We start from the raw sequence: 19,085 nt of genomic DNA, 5'->3' as shown, positions 1-19,085 counted from the left end.
GCAGACACCCTAAATGGCAGAAGAAGTTGGCCTCGGAGATCCTTTCTGACGCTTGCATGGAGAAGGACTTTAGACGTCAGTGCTTGTGAACCCAGGTGGCATATGCAGGGCCTGGTGGCAGAGCAGCAGTCACCTTTGCTGTATAACTTACTGAAAGGAACTTACATTTCCTGACCACTTCATTTATGGCAGACAACATGCTGAGTGCTTTACACACATCAACTCATGTAGCTCTCACAACACCCCTTGAGTATTGATTGCTACTATTATGCGTCTCATCCCCCCATTTTATAGATGACAAAACTGAGTGATAGTGATAATTCCGCAAAGCCAGATAGCTAACAAGGGGGCGGAGCCAGGATTCAAAAGTAAGTTTCACTTAAAAATCCGTGCTCTTCCCCCTGTACTTTGCTGCTTTGCTTTTTATCTCAGGGTATTGCATCATAAACCTTCCCTGGAGTTCTTTCCCTATTTAATAAAGCAAATCTCTCTAGAGGGTAATTAAATATCATAACTCACCCAGACTGGCGTGCAATGGCACAATCTCAGCTCACTGCAACCTCTGTCTCCTGGGTTCAGGCAATTCTCCAGCCTCAGCCTCCCGAGTAGCTGGGATTACAGGCACCTGCCACCACGCCCAGCTAATTTTTGTACTTTCAGTAGAGATGGGGTTTCACCATGTTGACCAAGCTGGTCTCAAACTCCTGACCTCAGGTGATCCACCCACCTCGGCCTCTCAAAGTCCTGGGATTACAGGTGTAAGCCGTGCCCAGCCAGATTATTCTTTTTTATGAGAATGGGCTATCCTCAGAGCCCTCAGATTGGGAATTATATGGGTAGTGTTTAGTCCATTGATGTTGCTATAAAGGAATATGCAAAGCTGAGTAATTTATAAAGAAAAGAGGTTTATTTGGCTCATGATTCTTCAGGCTGTACACTCCTAACTGCGAGGATGGCACCACGTCATTCATGAGACATCTGCTCCCATAACAAAAACACCTCTCACTAGGCACCACCTCCAACACTGGTAACCAAATTTCAACACTGGATTTGCAGGGAGCGAATATTCAAACTGTATCAGGTGGTTAGGGATCACTCTGGAACAAGGGGCAGAGAGGATGCACCTGAGCAGGCCCTATACTGTAAGCACTCTTGCTGCCTGGTCTAGCGGTTGGGGTAGGAGCAGCCATTTAGAAAAAAATGGCCAAGAGATGGGGAGGAGGTGGTCATAGAAGACAGGCTTGATGCAGGGTCAAGCCTGTGTTGAGACTGAAGGGGAAAGGTCATGGCAAAAGGCCAAATCTTGATGATGCCTCTCCTTTGACCAGCAGGACACTGCTGACCAGACCTACTCAGAGGAGCTATGCTACACCCTCATCGATCATCAGGTCCTCAGTAGAAGGCCATCAGGAAACTCTGCTGAGGAGTACTATGAGAATGTTCCCTGCAAAGCTGAGAGACCCAGAGAGTCCCTGGGAGGGACTGAGACTGAGTATTCCCTTCTACACATGTCTTCTACCCCTAGGCATGCCCCATCCCCAGAAGACGAATATGAACTTCTCATGCCTCCCAGAATCGCCTCTCACTTTCTGCAACAGCCACGTCCACTTATGGCCCCTTCTGTGACTCAGTTTTCCCATTTATAGTGAAGTGGTTAGCTCGCATTTGTTTAGCACCAGCACATACAGGTGGGAAGGGGGATCTGCCTGAAGCAGGGATGGGATACAAAGTCCCTCTAGCTTATCTCTGCAAGCACGGTTTGGGTACCACGAGCCCTCTTAGACAGCACGCAAAAGCCAAAATCTAAAGATCAACCATTTATCCTGAACACCACCATCTGAGAAAGAGCTAACCATCTTTGGTTCTACACAGTTTGGAGAGTATAGTGGTGGGAGGAACTCCATGAATCCCCGAAGCTATGCACACCCCAAGGGGCTCTACTCTTCTGTATGGGATCTTCTTATAAAGTGTTCCCATGATTGTTTTCTGAAGTCACAAGGAAGCTTTACTCATGATACCAAGTATACCCAAGGGGAGTTTCCTCATTACAGTGACCTCCCAGCTCAGCCCCCACCCCATGGGAGTCTGGGTCGCTCCTCTCACTCCATGCATCTAAGCCATGTCTTCTACATCGTGTCCTTGGACCTCTTGGCCCCCATGGTCTGTCTGGTTATGTGAGTTGAATCAAGAGGCTCTAAGCCAGATGTTTACATAATTGTAACCTGTATGATTTTATTTTTAACTTTGTATTTCTCCCTAGAAATCTTAATCAGACAATTACAGCATCAGGCTATGATAAAGAAGAACGATCCTCGGAGATCCCATAATCGCACCAGCCTTTCTTGGCTCAGAGAGGATAATTTGCTCAATGGTGCATTGAAGTTAGTGGCAAAACTGAATTTGGAGCCCGATTTCCTGCTGACTTCCAACTAGTCCTCCAGTATACTACATAGAAAGCCCTCTGCAATATGCTAAATGTATAAAAGAGGAATACAGTGTCCACGTGGGAAATGAAGACATCTGTACCTTCTCTGATAGGCACTCCTCTGTGTGTCTTCGTTATTTACTTTCTCTTATCTTTTCCTTAGGGTTCCTCAAATTATATCTATCCTCTAAACCAGGGATCAGCAAACTATAACCCAGAGGCCAAATCGCCCCACTCACTGTTTTTATAGATAAAGATTTATCAGCTGCCAGAGCCACCGATGCCAGCGACATGTTCAAGGTAATTCAGAGGTCCGCGGGGCCAGCCAGCCTGAGCTTGCTCACCTTCGAAGTCTGTGCTGTACCGAAAAAGGACTCGCCTCCCAAAAATTCTATGCAGGTTGATGAGCTTTCACTCTACTCAGTTCCTGAGGGTCAATCGAAGTATGTGGAGGGGTCAAGAAGCCCGCTTGAGGAAAGCATCTCACAGCTCCAACACTGCTGCGAGCCATACACAAGCTGCTCTCAGGAAACTAAGCCCGAGGTGCAAAGTTTGGTTCAGCGTGGGTTAGACAGCTATAACCATCTCCGAAATGCACCTCCTGGATTTTTTCTGAGACTTGGTGTTATTGGCTTTGCTGGCCTTATTGGACTCTTTTTGGCTAGAGGTTCAAAAATAAAGAAGCTAGTGTATCCGCCTGGTTTAATGGGATTAGCCGCCTCCCTCTGTTACCCACAACAAGCCATCGTGTTTGCCCAGCTCAGTGGGGAGAGATTATATGACTGGGGTTTACAAGGATACATCGTCATCGAAGATTTGTGGAAGGAGAACTTTCAAAAGCCAGGAAATGTGAAGAATTCACCTGAAACTAAGTAGAAAACTCCATGCTCTGCCCGTCTTAATCATTTATAGGTAAACATTGGAAACTCCATAGAATAAGTCAGTATTTCTACAGAAAAATGGCAGAGAAGTCAGTATTGAATGTATTAAATTGTCTTTCTTCTTCAGGAAAAGCTAGACCAGACTTCTGTTATCTTGGGTGGTACCATCCTACAAGCAAACTAATCTGAAACCCTTTCACCTAGAGATAACGTACCAGCCCTAGATCTCCTCGTTCTCATGTTGCTATTTATGTACATAATTAAAACCCAAGTTAAAAAGAAAAGATTTATCAGAACACAGCTACACTTGTTTGTTTACCTATCATCTATGATTGTTCCGCCGTGGGAGAGTTGAGCAGTTGTGACATGGACAATAGGCCCTAGAGTCAAAATAAATATACTTGGGCACTTTGTGGAAAAAACGTTTGCAGACAGCTGCCCTAAATAATTATAGTTTCAGAGAAACTTAACAGAAATGTGTTTGGTTACTGATGCATAAGAGCAGGCACCAGTAAAATGGCATAAAAATATTAAATCACAGATTGGATGAGTGAGACCAAGACAATTTAGCAAATTCTCCTATCTCTGTATTCACACCTGTGTCTTCTAGTTGCTGTTTTGTTTAACTCATGGCTACTGTCCTAACTTTAGGGATGCTAAAATAGTTTGTTTTGAAAGAGGTTTGTTAAGACAAGCAGTAGGTATGTTACGTTTACTAGACAGGCCCTTTTAACAGGTAAGTGACAGGGCCCCTAGTACATTATGTTTAGTTACTGTTTTCTTCTCAGAGTTAACCAGAGCAAAATAACTTTGCTATTTAAAATGTGCTAAGTGCCAAAATGAGGAGAAATCCCGTGGCTTGAGCTTGAACGTGTCGCAGGTTTGAAGAGCCTTCAGCCAGGTGATGGTCTGCGGCTAAAGAGCCGCATCTTGGTATCTGGTTCTCTGCTAACTTCCTACTTTTAGCAAAATTATTTCACGTGGAACTCTAGCTGATCCTTGGCCAGGATCAGATCCTCAAAAGGAGGTAATCATGTTAGCAGTGGATATTGTATAAGATGTAACATGGCTTAGAGGAAAGAGTGTGGACCCCAGAGACAGGTCATCAGTCATTCAAATCCGGATTCTCCCTCCATCTGTGACTTTGAAATGCTAGTGGAGGCTCAGCATCTTTACCCATCAACAGGAGGATTACATCGAATGTAGGCAAATCATCTATTACAGATGCCTAATAAATGATATTGAAGAGAACAGAAAAACAAAAATCTTTTACGATGTATGGGAAAAAATGTGCTGATAGAGCTGGTTATTCAGGGTCGCCCAGCCGTCCTCCAGCAAAGTAGAAATACCAGACCAATGAGTTGATGCTAGAATTTTTCACATGGCTACCTGACCATTGTGGAAGTCAATTGGTTGAAACACATGGACACAGGGAGGGGAGTACTAAACACTGGGGTCTATTGGGGGGGAAAAGGGGAGGGCCAGTGGGAGGGGGAGGTGGGGAGGGATAGCCTGGGGAGAAATGCCAAATGTGGGTGAAGGGGAGGAAGGAAGCAAAACACACTGCCATGTGTGTACCTACGCAACTGTCTGGCATGTTCTGCTCATGTACCCCAAAACCTAAAATGCAATAAAAAATAAAAAAAGAAATACTCGTAGTATGACATGGTAAGTTACATTTGTTTGAACCTTGTCCTGTGAAAGCATTACCTGTCCCAAACAGTTATCAAAATGCTTAACCAAAAAATTATTCTTATAATGAAGTTATAACAGGGATTATGAGAGGGATTATGAAAGGGAATTATTTTTGAGCAGGGGGAGCCATTTGGGAGTGCTTCAAGATACCCAATAGAAGATATACAATTACAATTTCTCAGTGAAAAGTAAATTAAGAACAAAAAATATAAGTAAAAAAATCTGATAAATGTAATATACTTAATGTGTAGGATGTCTCAAATTTCCTGTAAATAAATTTCGATGTCTAAAAATGCCCACTGTCTGTATGTAACACTGACCTGTTTTCCCTACATTTTACGATTTCTGTTAAAAGCTGTGCACCCCCTTGGCAGAAAATGCACATTCACACACACACACACATTTTTATATGATGTGTGCAGGGGTTAGGGATGCAACCCCTCTGTGAAAGATTCTTAGAATCCGGATTTGAATGACTGATGACCTGTCTCTGGGGTCCACACTCTTTCCTCTAAGCCATGTTACATCTTATACAATATCCACTGCTAACATGATTACCTCCTTTTGAGGATCTGATCCTGGCCAAGGATCAGCTAGAGTTCCACGTGAAATAATTTTGCTAAAAGTAGGAAGTTAGCAGAGAACCAGATACCATTGAGAGATTTTTCGCATTTTTTTCTTAGCGTTGGTCAGACTCTGAGTAAGACAGGAATTCATGTCCAGAATTCGCATGTAAAAGACAAAGGAGAGAAAATGTTCCTCATCCTAAAAGGGCACAAAGATGCATAAAGAAAAGCAAATAATCCCTATTCCTGATAAAGAACCTGAGCCTTAGCAGTTAAATTACCCTCTCAAGCCACATATAACCAGAAAACTCCTCTCACTCATGCTGGTCTTAGAACTACATAGCCAAAATTCAGAGGCGCAATTCATGCCACAAATGCAGACTTTGTGGTTTCCGTTTTACATACATACTAGCATCTATAAACAGTCCCTTATTCTGTGAATAAATTCTTATTTAAAACAGAAGAGAAAAATAGGAAGAGGGCAAATAGAGGGTGGGAAAATCTGTTGACAGCAAGTTGAAATGCTAACGTATTTTAGGACAAACTTGTATGATAATTGCTTTGGATATTTTCAGGGATGGAAGGGCATAGACAGAACAGGAAAGGGAAGCCTCCAGGATTCCATGAGGGCTCCAGGGAAAAGTAGACTGTTTCCATTTATCTCTGTTCTTTTCCAAGCCTATAGCCTCAAGTTCAGAAAGCCACTTGATCTGAGCATACCTTGGCTCTGCCAAATGTCAAGTGTACCAGTGTAAATTCTTCCTGCTTTCCTACAGAAGTCTCTCTTCCAAGGCACTTGGAGAAGCCTGGAGAGGTCGTCATTATCATCACAGTCTCCTGCAGTCTGAGGGCCCTCCCTTTCCATTCACCCCTGACCTCTGACCATCTGTGCTCCTTAGGGATTCCCAGATGTCAGCCAAGCCTGAACGGAGCATGCCCCTGGGGATCTTGGCTGGAGGCCATTCATCATGTGTGGTTGGCCTGTGGGCTGGGCTTTGCCCTCAACAAGCTGTAGAACTCTGGGCTGGCCCTCCCAGCTCTCCCAGTAGGATTTGATTTCCCAACTGTGAGATGAGGGAGGTGCCTTTTGATGCTGAGTCCATGATCTCTCATTGCAAAGGAAACATTCAAGGCTGTCTGTGGATAAAGCTGCCAGCAGTGCAGCAATAGTGCGAATTAACTTATTTTAAAGCAATGAAAGAGTGATGGGGAAGGAGAAGGAGGACATTGAGAGATTTTTCGCATTTTTTTCTTAGCGTTGGTCAGACTCTGAGTAAGACAGGAATTCATGTCCAGAATTCGCATGTAAAAGACAAAGGAGAGAAAATGTTCCTCATCCTAAAAGGGCACAAAGATGCATAAAGAAAAGCAAATCTTTTTTTTTTTTTTTGAGATGGAGTCTTACTCTATCACCAGGCTGAAATGCAATGGCACAATCTCGGCTCACTGCAACCTCCACCTGGGTTCAAGTGATTCTTCCGTCTCAGCCTCCCGAGCAGCTGGGACCACAGGTGCGTGCTACCATGCCTGGCTAATTTTTGTATTTTTAGTAGAGACGGGGTTTCACCATGGCCAGGATGGTCTCGATCTCTTGACCTCATGATTCGCCTGCCTCGGCCTCCCAAAGTGCTGGGATTACAGGCGTGAGCCACCACGCCCGGCCAAAAATCTTCTTATTCAAATCCTACCAGTGCTTCAGGATTCAACTTGAATCCTACTTCCTACAAAAACAAAAAACAAAAAAACTCCTCCAATTAAACGATAGTGACCACTCTTTTCTCTGACCACCCACAACCCTACTGTTTGCCTTTGTGTTTTTGTTTGTTTGAGACAGAGTTTCACTCTTGCCATCCAGGCTGGAGTGCAATGGTGTGATCTCAGCTCACTGCAACCTCTGCCTCCCAGGTTCAAGCAATTCTCCTGCCTCAGTCTCTCAGGTAGCTGGGATTACAGGTGCCTGCCACCATGCCTGCCTAATTTTCAGTAGAGATGAGGTTTCACCATGTTGGTCAGGCCGGTCTAGAACTCCTGACCTCAGGTGATCCACCCACCTCGGCTTCCCAAAGTGCTGGGGTTCCAGGCGTGAGCCACCATGCCCGGCCTACCTTTGTTTTAACCCCCGGGTATTTTTCCTGCTGTTCCTGTCTCATCTGTGCTGGTCCTGCCCTCTCAGTAAAACTAACAGCTGCATTTTTACTGTCGTCTTCTCCATTAGTATCCCCTAGAGCCTTCTATAAAATGCATCATTTTTTCAAATCTATAGAACTAAATTAAACTGAAAGGCAAAAAAGAATCGGACACAAGGCTGGAATTTTCATCAGCAGGAGAAACAGGAGCAGGTTCCGCTGATATGGCTGTCACCCTTCTATCCACATCTAAGTGACATCCAGGGAAGAGCAGTTTTCCTTCTCAAACCCTTCAGTTATTGAGAGCTCACTCTGTGCCGGGTCCTTCAGTTATTGAGAGCCACTGTGCGCCGGGTCCTTCAGTTATTGAGAGCCACTGTGCGCCGGGCATTAGGCTGATCGTTACGTTGTGTGATGACCAGTAGCTTCATCTCCTACAGCAGATCAGCGCATTTGCAAGTGCCGTTTTTTCAAGCACTCCCAAATATGTGAGTCACAAAGGTTAATTCTTTTCATACCATTTGGGCAGAAAAACCAAACCTATGAAAAGTCCTCCCTCTGACTTGCAAATGGTCAAAACCCAAAACTAGGTACTTGCAGCTGGTGCTTTCCAAAAAAGAAAGGAAAAAGAAAACCCAATCCTGCCTCCAGAAGTGAACAGGCCATTCCTTCAAGCCCAGGCCCGTTCAGATACAAGTCCTGCCAGAGAGCCTCGGAGAAAGAGGGGACAGAGACCAGACCCAGGCCGCCCCAGCCAAACTCCAGACCCCAGGCCGCCCCAGCCAAACTCCAGACCCCAGGCCGCCCCAGCCAAACTCCAGACCCCAGGCCGCCCCAGCCAAACTCCAGACCCCAGGCCGCCCCAGCCAAACTCCAGACCCCAGGCCGCCCCAGCCAAACTCCAGACCCCAGGCCGCCCCAGCCAAACTCCAGACCCCAGGCCGCCCCAGCCAAACTCCAGACCCCAGGCTGCCCCAGCCAAACTTGGCTCCATCTCATTCACCCAGAAGAGGAAGCTGCCCTCAGGGAAATGAAAAGATTACACTCAACACCAGTTACTACAAAAAACAAAAATCAAACAAACAAAAAAACCCAGCCCCAAGCACAGCCAACGAGAATGCAACAACACAGATGCAAAAATAATTTATTGTAAATGTTTTTAAATCATTCTCCATTAGAAGTTTTCATTATTTTCTGAAAAATAGAAACACACTAAAGTTCACATTTCACACGTAAAAAATAAAGAGGAAGAAGAGAAATCCACTAGTTTCACTAGTTTAAGGAACAATCCCTAAAATGAGACAATGATCTGCAGTACATGGATCTTCCAGTTAAATAAGAAAGAGATTCACATTATCCAGAGTCCTGGGTCAGGAAGACTCATGTCAGATCTAGTCTGAGGCAGATACTCTAGCATGTGCCCACACACTGACTAACCCAGAGCTGAATTAACTGAGAGACTAGGGCTAGAGATCTGTCAAGATACAGCACAAAACTCTTTCTCCTGGTAAATTTCTTTTCCCAACAAAACAAATACTCCGTTCCCTCAGGACAGGCAATTCTCTATCTGTAAAGAACCAACACAGTCGCTAATATTCCTCCTACCCCCCAAATAGCTGGCAAAACTCTCCAACAATTTATTTTCAAAGGCGAGTGGTTCTTCTTGTACACCACCATCTGTAAGAGGATACGCAATCATTGCCTGAAGACACTGAGTTCTACAGGAAGGTGTGTAACCCTGGGCAACAAGAAGCCAATCCATAATATCCATAGTAGATGTTCCACAGCCTTAATGATTCTCTGATGGAAGTTTATAAAAAATACAAATGGAGTGACTATCCGAAGTGAAAACTCCCAGGGACTCACGTTTCCAAAAAGGGCGTTCAGGAATCACAGGAACAATGGGGAGCCGCAAACCGATGAAGAAACACATGCTCCCATCTGTAGCTACATATATAGACCTCCAGGTAGCCTTGGTGGTGCACCCAGGGCTGGTTGGCTAAGACACTCAGGTGCAGGTCATGGAAGAAACACATGTTCCCATCTGTAGCTACATATATAGACCTCCAGGTAGCCTTGGTGGTGCGCCCAGGGCCGGTTGGCTAAGACACTCAGGTGCAGGTCATGGAAGAAACACATGCTCCCATCTGTAGCTACATATATAGACCTCCAGGTAGCCTTGGTGGTGCGCCCAGGGCTGGTTGGCTAAGACACTCAGGTGCAGGTCATGGAAGAAACACATGCTCCCATCTGTAGCTACATATATAGATCTCCAGGTAGCCTTGGTGGTGTGCCCAGGGCTGGTTGGCTAAGACACTCAGGTGCAGGTCATGGAAGAAACACATGCTCCCATCTGTAGCTACATATATAGATCTCCAGGTAGCCTTGGTGGTGTGCCCAGGGCTGGTTGGCTAAGACACTCAGGTGCAGGTCATGGAAGAAACACATGTTCCCATCTGTAGCTACATATATAGACCTCCAGGTAGCCTTGGTGGTGCGCCCAGGGCTGGTTGGCTAAGACACTCAGGTGCAGGTCATGGAAGAAACACATGTTCCCATCTGTAGCTACATATATAGATCTCCAGGTAGCCTTGGTGGTGCGCCCAGGGCTGGTTGGCTAAGACACTCAGGTGCAGGTCATGGAAGAAACACATGCTCCCATCTGTAGCTACATATATAGACCTCCAGGTAGCCTTGGTGGTGCGCCCAGGGCTGGTTGGCTAAGACACTCAGGTGCAGGTCATGGAAGCAGACACAGAGCCACACCGCTGAGGTCTTCTAAAGTGCCTTCCTTTTCTTCACACCCTGGCTTAGAGGTAGATCAAATACATCGGTGGAGGGAAAAAGGGTGATTTCAGGGAATGATTGGCTTAGTCATCCTAACCTGGCTGCCTGCCTCTCCCTGCTCTACCAGCTCATGCTTATGTGATCCCACCTAAAAGAAGGCAGTGCACCTCTGTGCTAAAGATAAAGGAATGCAGGTGGGTGGCGTGCTTCAAGAACAGCAGTGAGCACCACCGCACTCCAGCCTAAAGGATAGAACAACACCCTGTCCCAAAAACAGAAACAAAAAAAGAATACCAGTGACCTCCCACAGCGGGACACACCTGCTGACACTGTCGCCCCAACCCTAGCTGGCTTCCTGCCTTTGTCAAGAGTGGACCCAGCTGAAGCAGTGCTCAGGAGCTGTTTTACTGGGCTTGGAGCCAGACTGCAGAATCAGGAGAGAAAGGAGTCTCCACCTCCCTGGTTGTTGCTGGTGCTTCTGAATTAATTCACAGAATCTTTTCCGTAAAACAGAGTGAATTCCCTTCATCTCTAGGACTCTGGGGCACTGCTTTCGGACGCAGACTGACCTCCATTGCTTCATTCTAAAAAGATAACGCAGATGACAAAAGTTACTGATTTTTAAAATCATTATTAAACGCTTATGTTTTTATTTCATTTCACTGGATTTGAGTATAAGATCTTGGATAAAATTATAACGTTTATAAATTCCTAACAGAGGAAGTTTACTGTCAGTCCACGTACACACATACCCCTCTGAATGCATTTCAAAAGGCAAATCACATTTCTTGTTTGTTGCTTATTTCTCTGGGTAGGATGCATGAGAAATACAATTTGATGATGTGGTTTTTGGGTGCTGAAGACATTTTAACATCCAGGCTGTTTTCATAATCTAACCATAAACTCTAAAGTTTCAGTTTTTAAAACGTATATAATATACTGTGAGAAATCCTGACAAGAGAAACACTGTGAACCCTCGGGCGAGGATGCAGGTGCAGGCAGATGCAAGTCCCTCAGCAGACACACGCAGAGGGAGCCTGCCGGGGTCTACACAGCAGGAGTCCAGCCCACCACCACTGACAGGACTGACAAGATTCACTATTCCCCTACCTGGGGCTTTTCCCCTCTTCTCTCTCACAAAAATCCTGGTTTTGCCCTTTTCCTCTATTCAGTCTCCTAGCTCCTTCCCATGTGAGAACAGTACCAAGTACCTCCTCTGCATCCAAAATAACCCATGATGCTGACCTATTCTGTGACATCAGTAAAACAGACTTCCCCACCTTAGCCTGGGGCCCCACTCATCTGGAAGGTGAAGAAGATCTAAGATAAGGAACGTGAGGGACAGTGGACTTGAAAAATTTTATCATGATATTTCAAGGAAGGTTTTTATTTTTATAAGGCATCAAAATGTGCATGTAGTCAGGTCAAAATAATCACCATAGTTCCAAATTAGAGAACGAGAAGAATACACACACAAAACCCCTCAGGAATACAAATTACAATCTAATTTCCGATTCAGCTTCTAAAGTGCTCATATACAAACCCCAAACAGAATGGACCATAGGCCGGCTCCAGGGAAATACTCAGAATCCCTGAAATTGTCTATACAATTTTGCGTTGTGGGGAGAGGTATGCACATTTTTTTTTTTCCTGGGGAGAGGCACACAGCTCTCTTCTAATTCTCAAAGGGGCACGCAAACCAAACAATTTTAAGAATCTTTGCTCTTTGAAGACTAAGAACATTACATTGTGGGACACTAGTTACCCAGCTAATCACAGGGCAGTGGGGGAATCCTCCAAGCACACAGCTCATGTGCACGTGGAAATTGGTGTAAGAACTCACTTGGGGCCAGGCGCGGTGGCTCAAGCCTGTAATCCCAGCACTTTGGGAGGCCTAGGCAGGTGGATCACAAGGTCAAGAGATCGAGACCATCCTGGTCAACATGGTGAAACCCCGTCTCTACTAAAGATACAAAAAATTAGCTGGGCATGGTGGCGCGTGCCTGTAATCCCAGCTACTCAGGAGGCTGAGGCAGGAGAATTGCCTGAACCCAGGAGGCGGAGGTTGCGGTGAGCCGAGATCGCGCCATTGCACTCCAGCCTGGGTAACAAGAACGAAACTCCGTCTAAAAAAAAAAAAAAAGAATTCACTTGGTCCCTCCCAGGGCCCTGGGCCTCTCCCTGACACATCTTCCCTCTGAGCTCATCCCCCTTCTGGCTGCCTGACTGTGATGAGTCTCTCTTCTCCTTTCCTCACTTCCCAATTGTTCTCTGTGCACCCTTCCCTTTTGAGAGGGCAGTGACACTCACATTTTGAAATCATAAAATCACTTAAATATTGCACATTTATGCTCTGGAAAGTGGAACATGGAGTTGCAGAAAACCCCACATTTTCTGAGCACGTCCACTCAGATGAAACGTCTGAGAGAGGGAGTGCAATTTCCAAGAGCAGACTTTGTTCCTCTCGCAGCTGCCTTCCCAGCACTGAGCCCTGGGGAAACACCTGAGTCTCTCTGACAAGCTCAGGGTCTTCTGGGAGCTCTGCTCAGGCCTCACAGCAGCCTACCCTGTGCAGCCTATCTTGTGCTGTACGAACCTCACAGCCTCGGAATCCTCTTCAACCTTTCCTCAGACCTCTGCCCACCTCCCTGGCCTCTATTTGGAAAGAGCCAATTAACAGTTTTTGGAAGGAGCCTAGGAAAATCAAGACCAAGCACACCACAGCAGCAGCCCTCACAGGCATCACAGGCCTCTTTACAAATGGGGAGGCTGAAGATTTGTTGTGGGGTGGTGGGTTGTTGTTTTCTTTTGAGATGGAGTTTTGTTTGTGTGGCCCAGGCTGGAATGCAGTGATGCGATCTCAGGTCACTACAACCTCCACCTCCAAGGTTCGAGCAATTCTCCTGCCTCAGCCTCCTGAGTAGCTGGGATTACAAGTGCCTGCCACCTTGCCTGGCTAATTTTCATATTTTTAGTAGAGATGGGGTTTCGCCATGTTGGCCAGGCTTGTGTTGAACTTCTGACCTCAGGTGATCCACCTGCCTTGGCCTCTCAAAGTGCTGGGATTACAGGCATGAGCCACCAGCCTGGTCTTTTTTTTTTTTTTTTTAATTCCTATAATTGGGGCACAACCTCTTCACTCCAGACATGTATATTGTCTGCCTGACCCAGAGACACATTTTATTGAGGATGCTCTGTGAGGAAGCTCTCCGTGTATGAGACTCTTCCAGTGAGCTAAAATTCGGCCTTCTGAATTGCATTCTTAGGTACTGCTTTACATAACTTTCTGCCTTCTTAGGCCAACATTACTCTTGCCTCTCATCCTGCAGAAACTGTGTCATCATATTAAACACCTTGCCTTGTACTATGCATTAACACGTGCGCTTTTAAGCCTGTTTCATGCTTTTGATTCTAGACCGTTACTGCACCTGCTGCCAACCATGGCTACTTCTAATTTGCCTTTCTCACCCATTCAACTAGTATTTACTGAGTACCTACGAATGCGGAGAAAGTGATTTGGATGGACTGTGGATGAGAACATAAAATGTCCAAGATCGCTGGCATTATGGGCTAAACAAGAGTAAGCAGCCTCCGAGCGAGGTATCAGAAGGCGAGGTCCCCAGCAAAGGCCGGAGCTTCACTACAGAGCAGTGAAAGGACATTTGGAGACCTGGAGCCATTTGGCCTTCCCACCTTCCTTTCTGCCAGGTTTTGTTCCGAGTGTTAAAAGTTCTCAGAGTCAGGCTGGGCGCGGTGGCTCAAGCCTGTAATATCAGCACTTTGGGAGGCTGAGGCGGGTGGATCACGAGGTCAAGAGATCGAGACCATCCTGGTCAACAAGGTGAAACCCTGTTTCTACTAAAAATACAAAAAGAAGAAAAAAATTAGCTGGGCATGTTTCCTCATGCAGTTCACCCACATTCCACCCCTGCATCCTACTTCACGACATGATCAGCAACCTTCATGCAGGCACTGTGGTTTCACAAGAGGGGTAAGAATTGAAGAATTTGAAACAAAGGATACAGCTAAATTGCTGAAAGGGTATCTCAGTATGGGGAACCTATTTCTTTTTCTGTTGAAGGCCACCGAGACCATTAAAATTAATTGAGGGGTATACGAAGACAAGATTACTCCTTTCCTTGGAAAATCATGACAAATTTACTCGTCAACTTTTAAAACAAAGAACAGAACAAGGAAATAGATAATGCTGTTTAATAAATGTAACAAACACCCCATTTGTCAGACTCTGAGAACTTTTTTTTTTTTTTTTGAGACGGAGTTTCACTCTTGTTACCCAGGCTGGAGTGCAATGGCGCGATCTCGGCTCACTGCAACCTCCGCCTCCTGGATTCAGGCAATTCTCCTGCCTCAGCCTCCTGAGTAGCTGGGATTACAGGCACACACCACCATGCCCAGCTAATTTTTGTATTTTTAGTAGAGACGGTGTTTCACCTTGTTGACCAGGATGGTCTCGATCTCTTGACCTCGTGATCCGCCCGCCTCGGCCTCCCACAGTGCTGGGATTACAGGCGTGAGCCGCCGCGCCCGGCCAGCTCTGACTTCTTTACTTACCATCGAGCAAGAGGGATGCTGGATCAAGCCCCAGATTCTCACAACCAGGTATGTTCTGATCATGGAAATCCTGCAGCAAAATGCCCAGCACCAACTCCTCACTCATCATATACTTCATAAAACTTTCATCATCCGAGGGAACCCCAAATTGCAGGTGGTAGGTTACTGTGGCATTTTCACCACTGAAAGGCAAACCAGAGACGTTAAAACATAGATAGCATCACACAGCAACTCAAAAAATGAGTTTAAGCAATAACTTTTTTTTGGAAAGTTTATAGCAAAGGCTGTTCTGTTCTGTCCTGGAAGAACATAGGTTCATCACAAAAAGTTGAGGTGATCCTACCCCTTCCTCCACCTAGTACCCCCCTCTTGGAATCCACTGGCAGAGGCCATCAAGGGAAAGGTGAAGCCCACCTACGGTCACGATGCCTTAGACGATCCCAGGCTTGACCCATCATGTCCCAATCCCAGCCTCCATCCCTTCAGGCAAGCCAGGGAAGCCTCCCCTTTTCTCCACACACACCCCTTCTCCATGTTCTCAGCATTGCCCCCACAAAGGTGTGTCAGGGATATTTAAATTAACCAGCTCTTTATTTGACCTATGAAGATGTTTAAGGCACAGCCCAAGTTTCCTGTCATTGGCTGGGTCCAGAACTTCTGATTATTGACAGAGACCACCCTGTGTATCAGCAACAAATCATACTTCCCTGCTTTGTCCCCAAAATGAGACACTTTTCTGTCCCATTTCCAGAGGCCCTAGGGCAAGAGAACCAAGCCCTGTAACTCTCCGTAATGGGACCTAAAGAAAGGGGAGTTTCATCTTCCTAGAACATTTTTTTCCCATTTCTAAAATTAAAATAATCAAGGGCTACCCTCCATTAATTAGTGTCCAATGCTACTCTTTAAATGCTGCCTCAACATTTAGTTTATTAATAGTTATCTTACCACTTTGGTTCAAGATGGGCCAGATTAAGAACCAGCAATAAAATAATTAGCAGGAGGCCACATCCCAGACTCTGACCTTGGGGAAGTTTTGCAGACACACCAGTCCCATTAGTGTGAATCAGGCCATGGCCCCGCTAAGGATAGGCAAAGAGCTCCCTCTTCTGGCCAGAGGAGACATAGGCAGATACTCTTGGATCTTACAAGGTGGCTGACAATTGTTTATCAATTCTACTAGGGCTGGGAGATGTGCCAGATCCTGCAGATCGAACGAGTAATGGAGAGTGAAGACTCTGAAGAAACTCACAGCTTCAAGGATGCCACTACAGGGAGGCCGAAAACTGCACTTTCAAACTGCAGTCCGGCTACCCTAGTGTGCAAGTGTCTTAACTTGTTCCCTGAGCTCTGCCCTCTAATTATCTCTAATGATGATTAACACCTAGACAGCCAGCCACCCTCATTCCCAGGGGCAAGGGCTTTGGCTGGCTAATAAAGACGGCCAGAGGCTGACTTTCAGACGACCAGGTCACAGGCTGAATGGGAAAATCAGGCCACCTAGCCTGACCTGGCTAGCCCATCCTAATCCCCCATGGCAGGTCACAGGGTAAATTTACATAAGGCTGAATTTTGAGAAAAGCGCAATTTTCAGGGCCTTTCCCCCACCTGCCCACCACTGGAATGAGTCTAGCTGCCAATAAACCAAAGGGCATTTTTCCAGGTTCCTGTTGGGCCAGTCTAGGGCTGAGGTCGCAATGCCCCTGTAGACACAAATGCATGTGTCGGGGATTTAGCCACCTCCCACCCATGTGCAGCAGTGTCCTTTGGGAACCAATGGCTTTCCTTCCTAAATTCAATACTTTAGAACCTCTGCCTGGACTTCTTGAAATTAAATGCAGAGAGGTCATTGTAAGTACCATGTACACTGGAGGTCGTTTTTTTTTTAAGGAGTCTCACTCCGTCACCAGGCTGGAGTGCAGTGGCACAACCTGTACTCATTGCAACCTTCACCTCCCGGGTTCAAGAGATTCTCCTGCCTCAGCCTCCTGAGTAGCTGGGATTACAGGCATGTGCCACCACACCTGGCTACATTTTGTATTTTTAGTAGAGACAGGGTTCTACCATATTGGCCAGGATGGTCTCGATCTCCTGATCTTGTGATCTGCCCACCTCGGCCTCCCAAAGTGCTGGGATTACAGACATGAACCACTGCACCCAGCCCATTGGGGGTCTTTGAAGAAGGAGATCAAAGCAGCCTGCACGGTATGTATCTGTAGACTTCAGGTCTGTTTGGCCCCATACCATAGTGCTACCGGCCACCTTTACATTCCTCCCTTCCCAGGTCTGCTAATATTATTAGGGTTTGGAGAACTTAAGGTTTGAAAAAGGAATCTCAATATAATATAACTTTTGATGATCATATTCCAGAGCCATCTCAGGAATCGTGGAACAAAGCTTTGATATGAACTTAAGTCTTCTCCAATAGTCCCAATGGTGTAAAGGATAATAAACCAGCTCCCCACACACACCCTGATGCCTACATCTCAAGAACAGTAAAGACGAGAGGAAAATTTTAAAAGTAAAAAATGCATGTGGCTGTGTGGCATCCGTGGTGCCTGTAGCAGATACACAAACAGAGGCAGTCACACTCAACTCTCAACAGCTGTTAATGCCATGGAAGGGAATAGTATCGGTTATTGGTGGCAGTGGAGAATAAAGAAGGCAGAAGGTAGACTTTCCCTGTACATACCTCTTTATGTCTTCTCTTCTTCTTCTTTTTTTTTTTTTTTTTTTGAGACGGAGTTTCACTCTTGTTACCCAGGCTGGAGTGCAATGGCGCGATCTCAACTCACTGTAACCTCCCCTCCCGAGTTCAAGAGAGTCTCCTGCCTTTGCCTCCCGAGTAGCTGGGATTACAGGCATCGGCTACCATGCCTGGCTAATTTCTGTATTTTCAGTAGAGACAGGGTTTCACCATGTTGGCCAGGCTGGTCTCGAACTCCTGACCTCAAGTGATCCACCTGCCTCAGCCTCCCAAAGTGCTGGGATTACAGGCATGAGCCACCACACCTGGCTCCTCTTTATGTCTTTAATACTAAGGGAGTAGTACAGGAGAATGTACTCCTGTATTCCAAGTAATACATTCTCCCGTATTACTTGTGCTCCTCAAAAGCAAATGCCTCTACATAGAATATATCACTTACATCACAGCATTACCTGAGACCGATTTCCACTTCTACCCCTAGCTTATTGGAGCACTCATTGTTAAACAGAAACAATTTATCTGGGACTGTGTGACTCTGGTTCAATCATACCATTAATCTGGGCTTCTGGCTGGGCGCGGTGGCTCACGCCTGTAATCCCAGCACTTTGGGAGGCTGAGGCGGGTGGATCACGAGGTCAAGAGATCGAGACCATCCTGGTCAACATGGTGAAACCCTGTCTCTACTAAAAATACAAAAAATTAGCTGGGCATGGTGGCACGTGCCTCTAGTCCCAGCTACTCAGGAGGCTGAGGCAGGAGAATTGCTTGAACCCAGGAGGCAGAGGTTGCGGTGAGCCGAGATCGCGCCATTGCACTCCAGCCTGGGTAACAAGAGCGAAACTCAGTCTCAAGAAAAAAAAAAAAAAATCTGGGCTTCCTTTTTCTCATTTGTAAAATAAGGGAGTTGAGCCCGTTGGTGTAAAAGGCCTTCCCAGCACTGATGCTCTATGGTTCTATTACCAGTTCCCTTCATGCTCCGAGGCTCTGGGGAGCCCTGCTAGGTAAATGATGAAGGGTGGGGTGGGGGGATCTCTTTCCAAAGAAAGAGATCAAAATGTGATGTTCCACACTCTTACCTGAAGTCCACTACTTCAGCTGAAGTAAAGTAACGACTCAGAGAGGGCGATGTACCGTACACATCTGTGAGCTAAAACAAACAGAAGCAAAGAAAACCACACACATTACGGACAGATCACATCGCACATCACCTGACAAAGCAGATCCACTTTAAGACAAAGGAGATTCCACTCTAGCCTGGAATCAGCTCATCTGGAGGCTCTGGATCTAGATACAGGAACGTTTGAGCCTATTAAGACAAAGGAGATTCCA

At 46.0% G+C, this 19,085-nt stretch overlaps 3 protein-coding genes across 12 annotated transcripts in view; 2 read left to right on the top strand and 1 right to left on the bottom strand.

Moving 5' to 3' along the window:
- GCSAM (germinal center associated signaling and motility) overlaps window positions 1-4,956 on the top strand; it is a 44,850-nt gene extending 39,894 nt beyond the window's left edge. For 5 of the 9 annotated variants that reach the window (XM_035274470.3, XM_054246150.2, XM_078352339.1 and 2 more), the window contains one exon: window positions 1,329-4,956. In XM_035274470.3, coding sequence (XP_035130361.2) covers window positions 1,329-1,646 — 318 coding nt within the window. In that variant the 3' untranslated portion in view covers window positions 1,647-4,956. The remainder of the gene's footprint in view (window positions 1-1,328) is intronic. The other 4 variants (XM_078352338.1, XM_078352340.1, XM_078352342.1 and 1 more) reach the window with 1 other exon arrangement.
- LOC103788394 (MICOS complex subunit MIC26) lies at window positions 2,690-4,956 on the top strand. The gene has a single exon (XM_054246152.2). It carries the CDS (start codon window positions 2,717-2,719, stop codon window positions 3,299-3,301), a length of 585 nt encoding a protein of 194 aa, XP_054102127.2. The 5' UTR covers window positions 2,690-2,716; the 3' UTR covers window positions 3,302-4,956.
- Window positions 4,957-8,820: 3,864 nt separating this feature from the next.
- Window positions 8,821-19,085, bottom strand: part of C15H3orf52 (chromosome 15 C3orf52 homolog) — a 35,060-nt gene continuing 24,795 nt past the window's right edge. The window contains exons 4-6 of one of the 2 annotated variants that reach the window (XM_035274465.3): window positions 18,833-18,903; window positions 15,053-15,234; window positions 8,821-11,064 (exon numbers count right to left, since the gene is read on the bottom strand). In XM_035274465.3, coding sequence (XP_035130356.1) covers window positions 11,060-11,064; window positions 15,053-15,234; window positions 18,833-18,903 — 258 coding nt within the window. In that variant the 3' untranslated portion in view covers window positions 8,821-11,059. Of the gene's footprint in view, window positions 11,065-11,851; window positions 14,339-15,052; window positions 15,235-18,832; window positions 18,904-19,085 lie in introns of those variants that run through there. The other variant, XM_078352335.1, reaches the window with a different exon arrangement.

The sequence above is a fragment of the Callithrix jacchus genome, chromosome 15 (genome assembly GCF_049354715.1).
Source record: "Callithrix jacchus isolate 240 chromosome 15, calJac240_pri, whole genome shotgun sequence".
Classification (NCBI taxonomy): domain Eukaryota; kingdom Metazoa; phylum Chordata; class Mammalia; order Primates; family Cebidae; genus Callithrix; species Callithrix jacchus.
Note: the sequence above shows the minus strand (reverse complement) of the source record. Positions and strands in the feature narration are given on the sequence as shown.